Source organism: Gopherus evgoodei, chromosome 4, assembly GCF_007399415.2.
Source record: "Gopherus evgoodei ecotype Sinaloan lineage chromosome 4, rGopEvg1_v1.p, whole genome shotgun sequence".
Classification (NCBI taxonomy): Eukaryota; Metazoa; Chordata; order Testudines; family Testudinidae; genus Gopherus; species Gopherus evgoodei.
The window spans coordinates 153588962-153605940 of NC_044325.1; the positions used below are offsets into that span (position 1 = coordinate 153588962).

At 41.2% G+C, this 16979-nt stretch overlaps 1 protein-coding gene across 3 annotated transcripts; it reads left to right on the forward strand.

Annotated features, from left to right (window-relative positions):
* The first annotated feature begins 2213 nt into the window (after window positions 1-2213).
* Window positions 2214-8644, forward strand: LOC115651454 (olfactory receptor-like protein COR8). 3 transcript variants are annotated; one of them, XM_030562530.1, is made up of 2 exons: window positions 2214-2234; window positions 7715-8644. In XM_030562530.1, the coding sequence occupies exons 1-2, from the start codon at window positions 2214-2216 to the stop codon at window positions 8642-8644; spliced, it is 951 nt and encodes a 316-aa protein (XP_030418390.1). The 3 variants fall into 3 exon arrangements, with proteins under 3 accessions (XP_030418390.1, XP_030418391.1, XP_030418389.1); XM_030562531.1 differs by lacking the exon at window positions 2214-2234 and adding an exon at window positions 5988-6005 and having other exon boundaries at window positions 7733-8644; XM_030562529.1 differs by lacking the exon at window positions 2214-2234 and having other exon boundaries at window positions 7706-8644.
* Window positions 8645-16979: the final 8335 nt, after the last annotated feature.

Genomic DNA, 16979 nt, shown 5'->3' on the forward strand with positions numbered 1-16979 from the left:
TACTATAGTTTCAACCAACTTGCCTGGTAATGAAATTAAGTTTACCGTTGTAATTGCCAGGATCATCTCTGTATTGTTTTTTTGAATCAGGGTTATATTAATTTTCCTGCAGTCATCTGGTGCAGAGGCTGATTTCAGTGATAGGTTACATACCACAGTTAGTAGTTGTGCAAATTTCATATTTGAGTTCCTTCAGAACTCATGCTTGAATACCATCTGGTCCTGCAGTAAAGACTGATGCAAAAAATTCATTGAGATTCTTCCCAATGGCCTTGTTTTCCTTGAGTGCTCCTTTAGCACCTCAATTGTCCAGTGGCCCCACTGGTTGTTTAATAGGCTTCCCGCTGCTGAGGTACTTAAAAACAACTTTCTGTTTTTGTGTCTTTTGCTAATTGCTCTTCAAATGCTTTCATGGCCTGCCTGATTCTATTTTTACACTTGGACTTTCTCTTAAGCTTGGTTTTCCTCTGCTAGCCTCAGGACTTGCTCATGCAATACTCCAGGTGCCTATGAAATGCTACCTCACTTTGAAAAGGCTGCCCTGTGTCACTGTAAACACTTCCTGGGTTGTATCACTCCGTAGGAAGGTAAAATCTCCACGGGAGTCTGAACTAAGGTGGAGTTGCTATAGGAGCTCACAAGGGGGTACAGGGGGTGCTGGAGCTCCACCACCCAGTCTCAGAGCAACTGAGGCTGTGTGTCCTGCCCTTGGGAAAAGTGGTGACCCTTTAGACAGAGTACTAATGAAAACAAGCTTGCATGTACAGTGATTCAGAAATAAATTACTGTGTGAATTGTTTCGAAGACGATGACACTATCAGTAGTGTTTTGTTAATACATCTTGCTGTGAAGGGGACATTTGCAATTAAGTAAAATAACAGGGGAAAAGACCTAAAAAGTTCTTTTAAAAAATGACCCACTGCCCCAGATCCACCCAAGACTTAGTTCTTTGGTCATTTCCATTGAGATAGGGAGGACCTGGGTTGGGTTATTTAGGGAGAAATAAATGGTTTGACACTATTAAATTTTTGAAGGATGTATTTTTAAAATTAATTTTAACTCAGAAATTAATTAACAGATTCACTAGCAAATTTTCAGAAAATTCATTCATTAGTCAGGGTGTTGTGCTGTAACTACGAGGAGGACGTGGCTTAAATATGTCCAGAGGCAACAGCTGGACACAGACAGATCAATAGGGGAGTACAAGGAAAGAGGGACTTAATATGGTCAGCATGAAAGGCAGTGACCTCAGCACACCACAATGAATCTCTGCTTAAGTGGAAGCAAACTCAGCCTTATCTGTAGCACTACCTCTGTGCTATCCAGTACATACATTGTACTTAGAGCCACATGGACATTTTTTTCAGTGTTGCAGAAAAGTGAGTTTGTCATTTAGTTCTGCTTTACTGATTAGAAATATATTGATAATTTCCATTTCAGTTGCATATATGTCTATATTTTGCCCTAAATCCTGATCTTATTAAAAACAAGTGGTGAAACTTCAATTGACTTCAAACTACCTGAACTCAAATAAAGCATATGCAGAAGGGGAAAGAGTTAAGCTTGCACCTGTACTTTTAACTTTGCTGCTTCCTAACTCTTGTGTAATGCTGGTAAAACTGTTTGTCATCTATGTAGCCCTTTCTTTGTTCAGGACCAGAATGTGGTACAATGCACAATTCACATCACGTCAATATTCTGTGCAGCATTTCCTTCGCTTCCCCCAGATCCGGTATTGCAGAGCTGCTGGCTGCCGCTGGACCCAGCAGAGCCCTGCTCCCAGCTTGCCCATAGAAGATGCTGCCAGGGTAGAGAGATGGAGATGAAGGGTTCCTGGCACACCCTGAAAGGAGGAGGTGACATGCAGGAAACTCGATACAGGCACAGGGCCCAGCATCAGGCTGTTTCTCCCTCTGGATCCCTGGACTTTGGAAAGGGAGGGTGCTAGTGTCTGGGCTTGGAAGGCTGCACCTGGGCTCTGAGGGATGGTAGGGAGTGCAGGTGTCTGAGCCAGGGGGGCCCTGTGGCTGGCAGATATTTTGAAAAATTACCAAAATAATTGAAACTGATATGATTATATAGTGCTATTTTGACAAATTAAATATGCAGAATTTTAAAATATTGTTTTGGTGCAGAATTCCCCCATGAGTACCCCATGGAGAAAGCTTTGTACAGTGGAGTATATGGCTGGGGTAGAGATTTTTATGATGATGATGATGATCTGGTTTACACAGGTTTTACACAGCTGGAAGGCCAGAGGATTTCAGTGTAGTTCCTCTTGATTTGTATCTGTTTGTAGCTGTTTAAGAGAGACCTAAATCAAATCTGACTTCAGATTTCAATTTTCAGTTTAATGGCCTCAAAACCTGCCTGTCACAAGCACCCCCTCTCTGGCCAATATGTGCCTACAAGTCTGTCGCATCTTACACACATTTAACGTGCGATTTCAGCTTTACGCAGTTGGCAAAAACAAAAAGAAAAGAGAAAAATAACAATTTTAATACTGTACCTGTAGTGCGGGCGATTCTGCCCACCATTACACTCAATGTCATTATGACTATAAGCGATTTTCGCTTTACGTGCTGACTGCGGGACGTAACACCAGCGTAAGATTTGACAGACCTTTTTTCAGTGTAACGGCCTCGAAACCCGCCTGTCACAAGCACCCCCTGGTTCAGATTCTCTCTTTAGAAGGAATTTGGTCTGCAGAGGCATTTGGATTCACCGGTCTTTTTATGAAACACTGAATAAACACACAGAAATTGCCAGATTGGATCAGACATGAACTCCATCTAGTGCAGTATCATGTCTTTGATAGTGGCTAATATCAGAGGTTTCAAAAGAAGGTTTAATAACCTTCAACAGGCAGATGTGGAATAATCAGCCCTTCCCCACATCCTGCCAGGATCTGTAATAATTAGAGATTTGTTTAAGCCCTGAAGCATGATGTTTGGTATCCCTTAAGCATCTGCATCCATACACTATGCCATATAAAGCTGTCAAATCCCTCCAGTTTCTTTGCAGTGCTGCTTTAAGAGCTTTCCTAGGATCTACAGACATTTCCCAACTTCTCAGCTCACCCAGATAAAGCTCAGACCAGCAAGGTACTGAGCACACTAGCCCCAATCCAAAGAAACATAAGCACATGCTTAACAGGCTTTAGACTGTAAGCAGGGCCGGCTTTAGGCCAATTCCACCAATTCCCCCAAAATGGGCCCTGCGCCCAGTGGCAGGGCCGCCAGGGGGGGCAAGTGGCTGAGAATCCCTTCCTTGGCTAGAGGCTCCTTTTTAATTTTTACTCACCTGGCAGAGCTTCGGGTCTTCAGCAGCAATTCAGCGGCAGGTTCTTAACTTGCTCCTGGTCTTCGGCAGCACTTCAGCGGCAGGTCCTTCAGTGCTGTTGAAGACCTGGAGCGAGTGAAGGACCCGCCTCCGAAGACTAGGAACGCCGCCTGCTGAGTACAAGCCCCATGTGGTTTTTTTATGTGTGTTTTTTTTTCAGTCATCCCTACTGGGACCCCGTTGTAACTGTTCGAATCGGGCCCTGCACTTGCTAAAGCTGGCCCTGACTATAAGATGCCCCATTGAAATCAAGGACTCTGGGGCTCTGGTCTCAGTTTGCACCTCCAGTCACTACTGTAAAACTAACAACATTGAACTATGGGCAAGTTTCAACCCCATGCCAGGCTCCTTCTAGGATCCTTTGATTTTATATGTCTGACCCAACAGGGCTACCCCCCTCAGGAAGGGAGAGATTGAAAAGGTCTGAGGAATCACAGCCTAACCCCTAGGCCCGCTGCCTTTCAGACCCATGACACCCAGTCAAACATTGTCCCTCTTTTTCGTGCAATTTTCTCCCTTCTGCCTCCTACTGCTGCCACCCCCTTTCTGCCCTCACCCAAACACAGCGGTGTTTTCATCTCACTCCCCTGTCCCCAACACAGCTCAGACCCAGGGCAGGGGGAAAAGCAATTCCAAAGGCTGGGTAGCCTGCTGCGTGGTCTACAGAGGTAGCAGTATCCTAGAGCTGAGAACTGTGCAGAAGATGGAAGGAGGCAAAAAACAGGACCACACCCAGCTACCAGCACCAGACATCTTAGCAGAAAACATCACCCAGCCCACAGTAGAATCATAGGACTGGAAGGGCTGTCGAGATGTCTTCAAGCGCAGTTCCCTGCGCTCATGGCAGGACCAAGAACCATCAAGAACATCCCTGACAGGTGTTTGTCTAACCTGCTCTGAAAAATCCCCAATGATGAAGATTCCACAACCTCCCTGGGCAATTTATTTCAGTGCCCAACCACTCTGATGATTAGGAATTTTTTCCTAATGTCCAACTTAAACCTCCCTTGCTGCAATTTAAGCCCATTGCTTCTTCTCCTATCATCAGAGGTTAAGGAGAATAATTTTTCTCTCTCCTCCTTATAACAACCTTTTAGGTATTTGAAGACTCATAGACTCATAGACTTTAAGGTCAGAAGGGACCATTATGATCATCTAGTCTGATCTCCTGCACAACGCAGGCCACACAATCTCACCCATTCACTCCTGTAGCAAACCCTTAGCCTATGTCTGAGTTATTGAAGTCCCCAAATTGTAGTTTGAAGACCTCAAGCTGCAGAGAATCCTCCAGCAAGTGACCCATGCCCCATGCTGCAGAGGAAGGCAAAAAACCTCCAGGGCCTCTGCCAATCTGCCCTGGAGGAAAATTCCTTCCCGACCCCAAATACGGCGATCAGTTAAACCCTGAGCATGTGGGCAAGACTCACCAGCCAGCACCCAGGAAAAAATTCTCTGTAGTAACTCAGATCCCAACCCATCTAACATCCCATCACAGACCAATTAACCTCATCATTGATATACAATGCTACTCTGCCACCTTTGCCTTTATTTCTGTCTTTCCTAAACAATTGTTCCTAAACAAACTGTTATGTCCCCTCTCGGTCTTTTCTTTTCCAGACTAAACAAACCCAATTCTTTCAATCTTCCCTCATAGGTCATGTTTTCTAGACCTTTCCTCATTTCTTGTTGCTCTTCTCAGGACTCTCTCCAATTTGTCCCCATGTTTTCTGAAATGTGGTGCCAAGAAATGGACACAATACTGCAGTTGAGGCCTTATTAAAGCTGTGTAGAGTGGAAGAATTACTTCACCTGTCATGCTTACAACACTCCTGCTAATGGTGGATTGTCTGTCACATGAAGTCTTTCCAACTGGATATCTAGCTAAAAGATGTGTGAGAGCTAAAAAAAATAATAATTACGGGCTTGATACAGAAATTATTGGGCCAGGTTTTGTTATGCAGGAGGTCAGATTAGATGATCATATTGACCTCTTCCGGCCTTAAACTGTATGAAAAATCAGTTATACCCAGTCAGGGGTGGTAAATTGTAAGGTACTATTAGGCACTAATTGTAAGGGTAGAATGATTGCTTGGCATCTACGCAGAACAAAGTTAAAGTTGTTTGTTTGCTGTAACTGTGCTTTTTCCATAGTTAAACATGTCCAGATTTCTTTTGTGTCTAACTTTGTCACCAAATTCACTGAGTTCTCCCTATGGAAAGAAAGACTGAACCATTCATTTTCAGTTACACTGCTCTTGAGACTTCTCCCTGTGGGTCAGCAAAACAGCAAGAGCTTTCCATAAAACTAAGCAAAGGCAAATAACCAAATCTACTTAGGGCACCAAGGAAGGCATTGTAATGAGCCCCTCTGTGCCTGGCTTGAGACTATAATTGGAGGTGTGACTTCAGACACGTGATCTCTAAATGACACAGAAATAAATATATAAAGGTAGTTGGTGCCCTAACACGATCTCTCAGGGATAAGGAGTGATTGGACACTCTCTTCCGCCAGTAGCTATGACACAATACTTCTTTCCTTCAGTGGAGGTAGCATAGCTATTTTCCTTCACTTCTGAGTCCTGGACATAACTTTCCATTTTCTCCATTTACTTGGAAATGTGATGTTAGCGCACTCAACAATTTTGCAACTTAAGACAGACGTTGTTTGTTGATTTGTTCATTTGTCTGTCTCAGGATAAATTTCAGTGGCAATGGACATGGTTCATGGAAGACCCTGAAAGATCCAGATGGATATCAGGTAAGACTCCAGAATTATACGTAGAGATGAACCTGAGTTACACACTTCAGATCTGGAATCAGATTCAGATCCAACTTCTTCAACTTTTGAGGATTTTCAGATTCTGGGCTTTGGTTCCAGCCAATTAAAGAGATAAGTCAGGGTTGTAACATGTGTATTTATTGCTGTTTTGTTATCAATTAGAGGTCAATGCCCCACTGTACTAGGTTCTCTGGAAAAACATAGTAAAAGAGAGTTCCCGCCCTCAAGAGTTTACAGTCTACTAAACAAGACAGAAGAGGATGGTCAAAAGGAAGGATTATTATCCACATTTTACAAAGAGGGAATTGAGGCAAAGAGGAAATCTTTGCTTTGTCCAAAATCACACGGGGGATCTGTAGCAGAGCCAGGAATTGAAGGACGATCTCAGTTTAGTGCCCCTAGTGCCAGTCTGACCATTATCCAGTGTTGTGTATGCGCATGAGTGGGGTAGGACGGACACTTGGAGCCAGTGGGTTCTGGTGTGGCCGATCTCTAATCATAAAGAGGAAATAACAATAACTATTTGCACTGCAGCAGCCCCAGTCATGGTCGCATTTGTTTGAAAAGTGTAACCACTGGGTAGCATTGGAAGGGCAGAGGTGGTAGATGACATTGCAATAGCAGATGATCTTCACTGTGTTAATAGACTGGGAAGGGTCTTGGATTGAAAACAAACTGTTTGTGTTTGATGAAATGGGGAAGGGGAAGCCAGAAGAAGGAAGCAAATGGAGACAGCCTCACTTTTGAGGTGTTCCATAGTTTTGCCTTCTTATGAAACCAAATTCTGAACTATAAAAATCATGCACAAAACAGAATTACGCTTCCCTGCCCCCTCTCTAAACGCTAGGTGTCTTATTTTTTAAATGATCTCAAGATTTTAAGCCAACTGCATGATTTTTGGAAGCCTGATTCACGGTTTTCAAATGCTTGGAAATAGCAACACTGCCAGGGGATGTGTTACGAAGCAGCAGTAACCAAGTGACTGGGACATAACAGACATTGTGGTCATCTAAAAGGATTATCTGGAATAGGGTGACCAGATGTCCCTATTTTATAGGAATAGTCCCAATTTGTGGGTCTTTTTCTTATATAGGCTCCTATTACCCCTTACCCCCATCCTGATTTTTCCCATTTACTGTTTGGTCACCCTAATCTGGAAGGATCTAAAAAAGTATGAGTGCTTTCTAACTTACTCTCAGCGAGCAAACAATATGAAGTACCTAGCTCAGACTCAAACACATACCAGGTATATTTCATTGGAAAAACATTGTGATAATGTACATTAATCTGGAAACTCCCTATGGGGAACTGGATGCCTAATTCCAGTCAATTTTATGGAGACTTGGATGTCAATCTCCTAGACAGCCTTGAAAATCTCAGCCCTGTTAAAAAGTGAGTGTAAATCTAAAGGTCCATCCCAACTCTTCCCAGACATCACGGCGGCTGGTTTCCTGTAAGATATTCACTACCTACATTCAAGACCAATGTTGTCATTCAGATTTAATTCATGTCATGAAATTTCCTTCTTCCATGCTGCTCACTCTTATTATCCCAGCAGGTATGGTTTCATGCACCCCTGTATAAATGGCTGAGGGCAATCATAGCACGGAGACCCAGTTCATCCTCCTGGGGCTTATGGATCGTCAGGAGCTACAGATACCCCTCTTCATGGTGTTCCTGGTGATCTATGTTCTTACACTGGTGGGGAATCTTGGAATGATTGTGTTGATCAGAGTTGATCCCCGACTCCATACCTCCATGTACTTCTTCCTTGGTAACCTGTCTGTTGTTGACCTCTTCTACGCCTCAATCTTCGCTCCAAGGATGCTGGTGAATTTCTTGGTGAGGAGTAAAAGCATTTCTTACTCTGCCTGTATTGCCCAACACTTTTTTTTTGTCGTGTTTGTGACCACAGAAGGGTTCCTGCTAGCAGTGATGGCGTACGACCGCTATGTAGCCATCTGTAACCCTCTGCTCTATACCGCTGTTATGTCTAAAAGAGTCTGTATTCATCTAGTGACCAGCTCATACGTAGGGGGGCTCGTGAACTCACTGACTCACACATGTGGCTTGCTGAGGTTGTCATTCTGCGGGCCCAACGTCATCAATCATTACTTTTGTGACACTAACCCATTGCTGAAGCTTGCCTGCTCTGATAATCACATCAGTGAGATTTTGCTTGTAACGTTCTCTGGGGTTATTGCCATGTCCACTCTCCTGCTTGTCATAATCTCTTATCTGTACATCCTCTTCTCCATCCTGAGGATCTGCTCTGTCAAGCGCAGGCGTAAAGCCTTCTCCACCTGTGCCTCTCATCTGACAGCTGTCACCATGTTCTATGGACCTGTCAGCTTAAGCCACATACAACCCAGTTCCAGCTACTCACTGGAACAGGAGAAAATCTCTGCTGTGTTTTATACCCTGCTGATCCCCATGTTGAATCCCCTGATCTACAGCCTGAGGAACAAGGAGGTTAAGGATGCTCTTAAGAGGGTGACTGACTGGAAAAACATTCTCAGCTAATTTGTTCTCAATTGCTTGAGAGGACCAATGTTACCTAATGTCCTGTCATTATGTGGCTGTTGGAATATAGGCACCTTTCCTTGTTTCTTGACCATTCATCTATTTGAAATGGTGCCCTGCAAGGTTATCGGAGATTAAAAATTAAATAAGCTTGCTTAATTTCTTAATGTGTTGCTTTAATTAATGCTCAGTATGTAACTTGCACTATGAGAATTCAAGGCTTTTGCTCTCTTTGGTGTCTGGGCCTCATGCGGGCTGTCCCCTGTATAACAGCCCTTAACGGAGCTGAAGACCGTTATCAGGTCCCTCCTCAGTCGTCTAGTCTCAAAACAAAACATGCCCAATTTTTTTAAACCTTTCCTAATAAATCAGGCTTTGTAAACCCTTTTTGTCATTCCCCTCTGGACTCTATCCTATTTGCCCACGTCTTTTCTAAAGTGCGGCTCTCAAACCTAGGCACAGAACTTCAGCTGAGGCCTCACCAGTGCTAAGCAGAGCCAAACAATCACCGCCCTGGTCTGACATACAACTCACCTGGTAATACATCCTAGACGGACTTTTTCACAACTGCATCTCGTTGTTGGCTCATACTTAACTTGTGATGCTCTTGAGCTCCCAGATCCATCTCAGCAGCTCTACTCCCTAGCCAGTTATTCTCCACGTTGTATTTATGCATTTGAGTTTTCCTTCTAGAGTGAAGTACTTGGCACTTGTCTTTATATTGTTCACATTGATATTCATACTAGCGCTATATACATCTATTCTTAATAGTGTTATCGTATATATTTAGGCTTGGAAGGAACAGATTTTTCTCAGTAAATGTTGGTAAATATTGATTTCACCATATGCACACAAACCAATGAAACAAATGTTACCATCAATAATAATTGAAATTTACAGCTAGGCAAAGTGAGAAAAATTACAGCTTGAGAATGTATTAGAGTTTGATTTAAGGATATTTATGTTGTATATTTTGACATGTCATGTTGGCAATTTGTGTTTTAACAGTTATAAAGCTTTAACTTTTTGAACCGCACTGTCAGCTGTCATTAAAAAATGGATGTCTTACCTCCCATTGTCTGATCCCCCATAATTTCCCACAATTGTGAAGGTTTAAACATTTAAAATAAAAAATGCTTAAAAATAAACATTGACATTATCAATTAAAATTATAAAAAACTTAAAAATCCAATTCTGACAAGGCTCCATACACTTGTTATGCAGCTTTATTCTCAATCATCTTGTCACCTTGTGCTGCTCCCCACCTGTTTGTCATCTGCACCGTTGGCTCTTCTTTTTAGCTTACGTCGCAAGCTCCTTTGACCCGAGGTTGTGTTTTTGTTATATGTTGGTACAGCCCCTAACAGAATGGGGCTGGGATTAAGCCCAATACTAATGAATTAATGAAGTAGTATCCATAATAATGCTCATGTAGTGTTACTCCCACCAATGCCATATATTTCAGAGGGGTAGTTGGGTTAGTCTGTTTCAGCAAAGACAACGATGAGTCCTGTGGCACCTTATAGACTAACAAATTTATTTGGGCATAAGCTCTGGGTTCCAGCCCGCAATAGTTTATGCCCAAATAAATTTGTTAGTCTTTAAGGTGCCACAGGACTCCTCATTGTCCATGCCATATAGTGATTTTATAGGTTTACTTACAGCAATGCTATAAATTGATCATATATTTTAAGGGCTGGAAAGGACAATGAGATCATTTAGTCTGACTGTATAACTCAGGTCACACTCCTATACAGTTACTCTCAGTATTAAGCCCATTGACTGGCATTTTATTAAGTGTATCTTCCGGAGAGCCATCAGGTCTTGATTTTACAATAGCTCTAGCTGGATAAACCATCACTTCGCATGATAATTCATTCCAGCCGTTAACCACCCTCACTGTTGAAAATGTGAGCCTCATGATTAATCTGAATTGGGCTAGTTTTACTCTGAGCAACATGAAATATTGGTCATTAGAAGTGGGGGGGAGAGGGGAGTTGGCCCAAAATACTTTTTTTCTGAGCAACACAGATTTGGGTTAACTGAAATATTTCATGAATCTGTGTCAAATGAGCTGGACTGTTTTGCTTTGATCTAAAACCTCAGAAAAATCTAAAAGGTCAAAATATTTTGTTTGTTTCCCATTTAAAAACCTTTTTGTTTCAAAATGTACTTCAATTTTATTAAAAAATATAACAATTGCAAAAACAGCAACTGATCAAACATTTCATTCAACTTGTCAGTCGGCCAAAAAATTTGAATTTTTTGAAAAAAAAATCAATTTGAGTCAACCAGAAACTAAATTTTTAATTTATGTTTCAGAATAGCCAGCAAACCAAAAAATCAGCTATTCACAGAGCTCTTTTGCTCATACAATTTTTTTTCTCATCATTGCTGTATACTGATTAGGCCTATTCTCACCGGTGATACAATTCTACTCCTTTAGGGCTGGTCGACATGGGAAACTGACTCTACAGCTGTCTAATGTAACTCCCTATATGGCCTCAAATAAGAATGACATTTTCTGGTTTAGTTTAATCCAGTAAATTCAGAGTGTCCATAACAGGCTCTATTCAGGAATAGCTCTAGTGCCTTAAATTCACATATTACCTTGCTCAGGAATAGCTTCCCAATGCAAACAAGCCCCCTGTTCTCACCAACTCTGATTTAGAGTTTTACTTTCACCCCTCCATTGCAGAGGTGGGACGCTGAACAGCAAGGTTTAGCGGTGGGGAAATGAATTTATTTGATGATTTTCCATCCCAAAGAACCCAATACAATTGGGCAAATATTCTGGTGTAGCTGAATGTGCACTTTTCTCTGAAAAAAAGTTTCAGCTAAAGAATTCTGGGCAGCTGTAGTTAGGATACTTTCTACCCCATGGAAATGCCTTACACTTAAACTCTGCTAGGTAGACTTGAGCCAAGAGATAATAGAGTTTAGCCCACTGTGATAAATCGTGAGAGGACATAAATCCACTGAAGCACACTCAGATGCAACTTCCTCCGGGATTCAAGAGTTGACTGGCTACCCAACCCCATTCACAGGGGTTCTTTTTATCTTGCATTAATAAAGTCTCAATGAAAAATACTAGAGCACAATATTGGATCATTCATAGAATCATAGGACTGGAAGGGACCTCGAGAGGACATAAGTCCAGTCCCCTGCACTCATGGCAGGCCCAGCACCATCTAGAACATCCCTGACAGGTGTTTGTCTAACCTGCTCTTAAAAATCTCCAATGATGGAGATTCCACAACCTCCCTGGACAATTTACTCCAGTGGTTAACCACCCAGACAGTTAGGAAATTTTTCCTAATGTCCAACCTAAACCTCCTTTTACTGCAATTTAAGCCCAGTGCTTTCTGCACTGGAAAATATTGATTAGTCAAAAATGAAATATTCTTGTGGGAAAACGCCAGTTTCAATGAATTACTCATTTAAAAAAAAACTGAAAGAAAAAAGCGTCAGAGGGGTAGCTGCGTTAGACTGGATCTGTAAAAGCAGCAAAGAGTCCTGTGACACCTTATAGACTAACAGACATATTGGAGCATGAGCTTTTGTGGGTGAATACCCACTTCGTCAGATGCATCACCCACGAAAGCTCATGCTCCAAAACGTCTGTTAGTCTATAAGGTGCCACAGGACTCTTTGCTGCTCTGAAAGAAAAAAGAAGCTTAATATTGTCTAAATGATCATTTTTTACATTTTCCAGACAAAAAATTGCCTTTTTTTAGTTCAAAATGACTCTGTTTCAAAATGTTAATTAGCTAATTATTTTTTAAAAGGTTCATATAATTTAATCTATTGGAACAAAATATTTTGATTGATGAAAATAAATTTTTCCCCAGCTTTTTGGTTTGTGGAAACAATGAAAATAACAGCTTTTGGGATGGGACATTTTTAAAATCTCCAAAATTTTCATGGGACAGGAAAACCATTTCCTGCCCAGCTTTAATCTTTGACTCCGAATTAAAATAATCCACTCAGTGAATAAACAAGACTGTCCCTTTGCCTCCAGTAGAAGAGGTTTTACACTATATTCAAACCTGAAGTCAATTCCTTATGGAAAAATTCCATATAATTTTATTAGAAAAATGTGTCAACGTTCTATAATATTCTTAAACCAACTGTAACTGAGCATGCTGCTGTATCCAGCCAATGAGTGCTCTGTATTGCGGTATTAACGTTAACGGAATACATGGGCCAAGCCGCTAGCTACATTTCAGGGCCCTGGGGATGTTCCGGTTGGAAGTAGAAACTGATGGGCTCTGGTATTCTGTTTTAACGCAGTCTCCTGTTTCTCTGAACTCAGGAGGGCCTAAGAAAGAAAGGACCAATTTTTTACTTTACCCATCCCCAGCTTATGTAGCCAGCAGTGAAAGAAGCTCTCTCTAGCTTTTCCCAGGGTTATGCTGTGCTCATGTCAACTGCTTGGCTTTCTCACTTTTTAGTTAGTTGAGATGCTCTGGAACTGTTATTAATGCTCCTATTCTTTTGAAGTCTGATCCTGTTTTTAGAAGAGAAACACACACAAAAAGGAAAAGACAAAAACAGCAAAGATAGAAAATGCAGCTTTTGTCTGTAGTGTTAACTTTCACTGCCGTCTCACTTCTGGAGAAACACAGGGATGGGACACAATCTTATTAGCCACTCTGCTCATGTTATTCCAGGCCAAGAAATGATCTGTGGAAACTGGTGTCCCATATTGCCTGTGCGAAGAATGATATCAATTCTTCATCTAGCCATCATCCCAGAGACACAGAACATGCCAACTGAGATTCAAAACTTTGTAATCAAATATATGTCACAGTGTACTCCTGGCAGCGATGGGGCTACCAGTTGAGAATTTCTCTGATTCAGGGCAATGGGGGCAGTTCATTTGGAAACTAAAAGAAGGAGAATACAAAGGACACTTGAACTTATGCCCAACTATTGGAGACAACAAATCTTGATGATTATCACCAATCTCCGAAAGGACGTACAGGATATTTAATGATCTCATTTCTGCCTCGCCTGTGATTCCGAGTCTTGAGGTGCTGTCCCTGGTGGCCACTGAAGCAAATATAAATACTCTGCATCATCAACACATCAGCTTTTAGAGAGAAGAATGAAATAGCTCTCTCCACTGGTAAGTCTCACGAGTCTGGCTCCAACAGAAGTGGAATAAACGTTATCTCTGATTATTCTTTAGAGGTTAGTTTTTTTGTGCATTCAGATTTTTTGGCCATTTCAATCTTGTTTATTTTGTTTTTGCTTCAGCATAAAATACATTTTCCTGACTGTTGAAGCTATTTATTTTGGTAAGAACAAAATAGAGTAAGGGGGAAAATTGAAAATAAGGCATTTGGATGTCTAATACTTTATGTTTTGTGTAATTTATTCAGCCTAAAGAACTTTCACTTTTCCTTAAATACTAAGAATTCTGATCAAGAAAGAAAAAGAAAGAAAGAAAGGTTTAGTATGGGTTTAAGGTCATAGAATGACTTCCATAGGGCTAGACGTTCTCAGTCTATGCACAGAATATGTGCAGCCTAAATCAGATCCAATACATCCATGGTTTTCAGATATTCTCTGCAGGTCAAAATGCACATTAGGAGGAAGAGAAACCAGGGATGAGTTTGTGGGAAGGCTGCAAAATGCTTTCATTGCGGTGCCTGTTCTGAGACCAAAAATAGGATTTCAATCTCAACAGCCGCCAGTAGCCCCTTAACCAGCAACGGGTCAGATCTCAACATGATGTAAGTCAGTACAGCTCTATTGGAATTAATGGGTCAAATTTGCAGCTGGTGTAAGTGGGCCATAGTTCCATTGAAGTCACTGTAGATTAGTGCCATGTAATTTATCTATTGACTCTATTCCCATACACCCTTATATCTATCTATCTACTCAATCATCCAAAAAAGGATTTGACATAGGTATGAATATTAAGAATATCTGTATTTTACATTAGAATGGCAACAACGTTTAAAGATATAAAACCTCAGGCTTTGGGACATGGGGTTTGCTGGAGGTTACTGACTAGACTGAGGAGGAAACTTCCCCCAGAACCATGTTATTCCATAACGCTTATTACGATGGATGGCACCTAACTCTGAAGCATACGGTAATGACTGCCGCAATAAAGCAATAGATCATTAGGGGACCTAGCCTGGAAATTCCCGTGTTCTGTATATTTCATTTAAATAACTTAACTTTTTAAACCCCTGACGCAGGTAACGTGACAGAAGGAACTGGCGGGAATGAGAGCGGTTTATTTAATAATAGGAAATATCCAAGCTATTTTCAGGTAACTTTCTATCTAGACTAAAGATACAAGGAACAAGATACTTCACTGCCATCGGCAAACATCACATATTAATTTCAGCAACATTGCTGACCGCATACTGTTCTCATGCACACAGGTATGCACCCAGAGTAGCTCAGCTGAAGTCTTGGGCTAATTAAGAGGTGGCCCATGTCCTGTTTTTTGAAGCAAGTGGAGATCATAATGGAACGTATTAAACATTCATTTGCTGGGAGTCTGTCTGTATCATCACTTTCACAGAAAATGTTGTGATCGGAGCTGGTCAGGTATGATCCCACTAAACACTTTTTTCATCACCCATTCATCAAAACTGAAACTGTTTGCGGGAAAGGATCAGTTTGGGCAATTTTTTCAACATGAACATTTGGGAGGGGGGAGCTAATAAATTGTTGAAATGTTTTTGTTTCAAAATAAAAAAAATCCATTTTCATGATTCAACGTAAAAAGTCGTTTTGAAATTTCAGCTAATTGTAGCTAAAAAAATTGTTTGCAACCAAACCAAAATGGTATAGAATGTATCAAAATAAAATATTTCAATTGGCCTGAATTTATTTCTTTTCCTGATTTTTGGTTAGCAAAAAATGTCAATGTTTTGACTCCGTCCCAATTCAAGACAGGAAAAAGTGTCAGTATCTCAACATTGTTCATGGTATAGGAAAACCATTTCCTGCCGCGTTCTGCTTGTGTTCTGGGGGCAACAGCTGCCATGTATCAGTGCAGGGAGAGCTTAATTGCAGAAGCATTTTATATCCAGTGTGCAGTCTCTGTCCACCCAGGCTGACCAGTGCTATCATACAAATAGGATGTGAGGCCAGGCTCTGGTTTATCTTCAAGCCAGTTGCTCGTGCAGCTCTCTGCATTCTCTAGCTAACCACCCCTATCACTCAGGGAACCCTAGCAGTAGCATGCTCCCTGAATTCTGCCCATGAGCTTCCATTTTCTGTGAGTACTTGAGACTTGCCCGGGTCTACGCTAAGCAAGAACCTGTCAGTGCCTAGTGTTGGATAAGCCAAAACCAGCAGCTTGCAGACGAGGTTGCCTGATACCATAGCACTTTCCCTGCTGAATCTACACAGAAAAGGCTTTTAGGTGGTATAGACTAAAAGCATCACTGCCGTGTAGAAGGATTTGCAATGTGTGGGAGAAAATAGTTATAATGCACATCTGCAAAAGGTACGTTTATCGCAGTGGGTTTATAACAGATCTCTATTATAGATGTCCACTATTAGAGGTCTAAATCCATATTTAATTAATGCATTTTAAACTGGCCTATGTTTTCAATAGAGCTGTGTGAATAACAGATTATTTTGGTTTCTAGCAATTTCAAAATGTCAGAAAAAAATCATTTTGGGTCATGGAATTTATTTGAAATTTTCAGCAAATCTTAAAGTAAAAGAAAAATCAGGGTCAAACAGAATGTTTCAGGTTAAAAAAAAGTTTTGTTTTCCTTTTGAGCATTTTTAAATGATTGTTTAATAAAAAAAATAAAGGAAATGTTGAAACTTACAAGTCATGTAAACTAAAAAGATTTTGGTGTTGCTGAATCTGCATTTTTTCTGGGGAAAAAAATTCAACTGAAATTTCTTTCCAGTTCTAGTTTTCAAAGGTGATGAGTACCAGAGCTCCCAGGGATGTCCGTGGGATCAGAAACAGAAAAGCAGGGCTAGTGAATGAATTCTAGATGATTCACTTGTCTCTCTGTTTATTCATTGACTTTTCTTTTCATGCCGAACATTACCATTCTTTGTTGCCTCTGACTGTATAGGCTATCAGGTTGGAAGCACTTTAATACACAGTATGCGCTAATTCTCAGCATGACAAAGCCTTAGATGTAGTGGACAGTGTGAGTGTAATGCAAACAGTGTATTCCCTAGGATTGTCCCCTGATGTATTCCCACTGCCTTGGGTTGGTACAATATTTCACGAGGGAAGTCAGAATGAGTGTGAAGGATCCACTCTTGGTCCTTTCTTGGCTCCTGTTTAACTGTACATTTCACTTTTCCCCTGTAAAGGAAAACATGGTTGGAA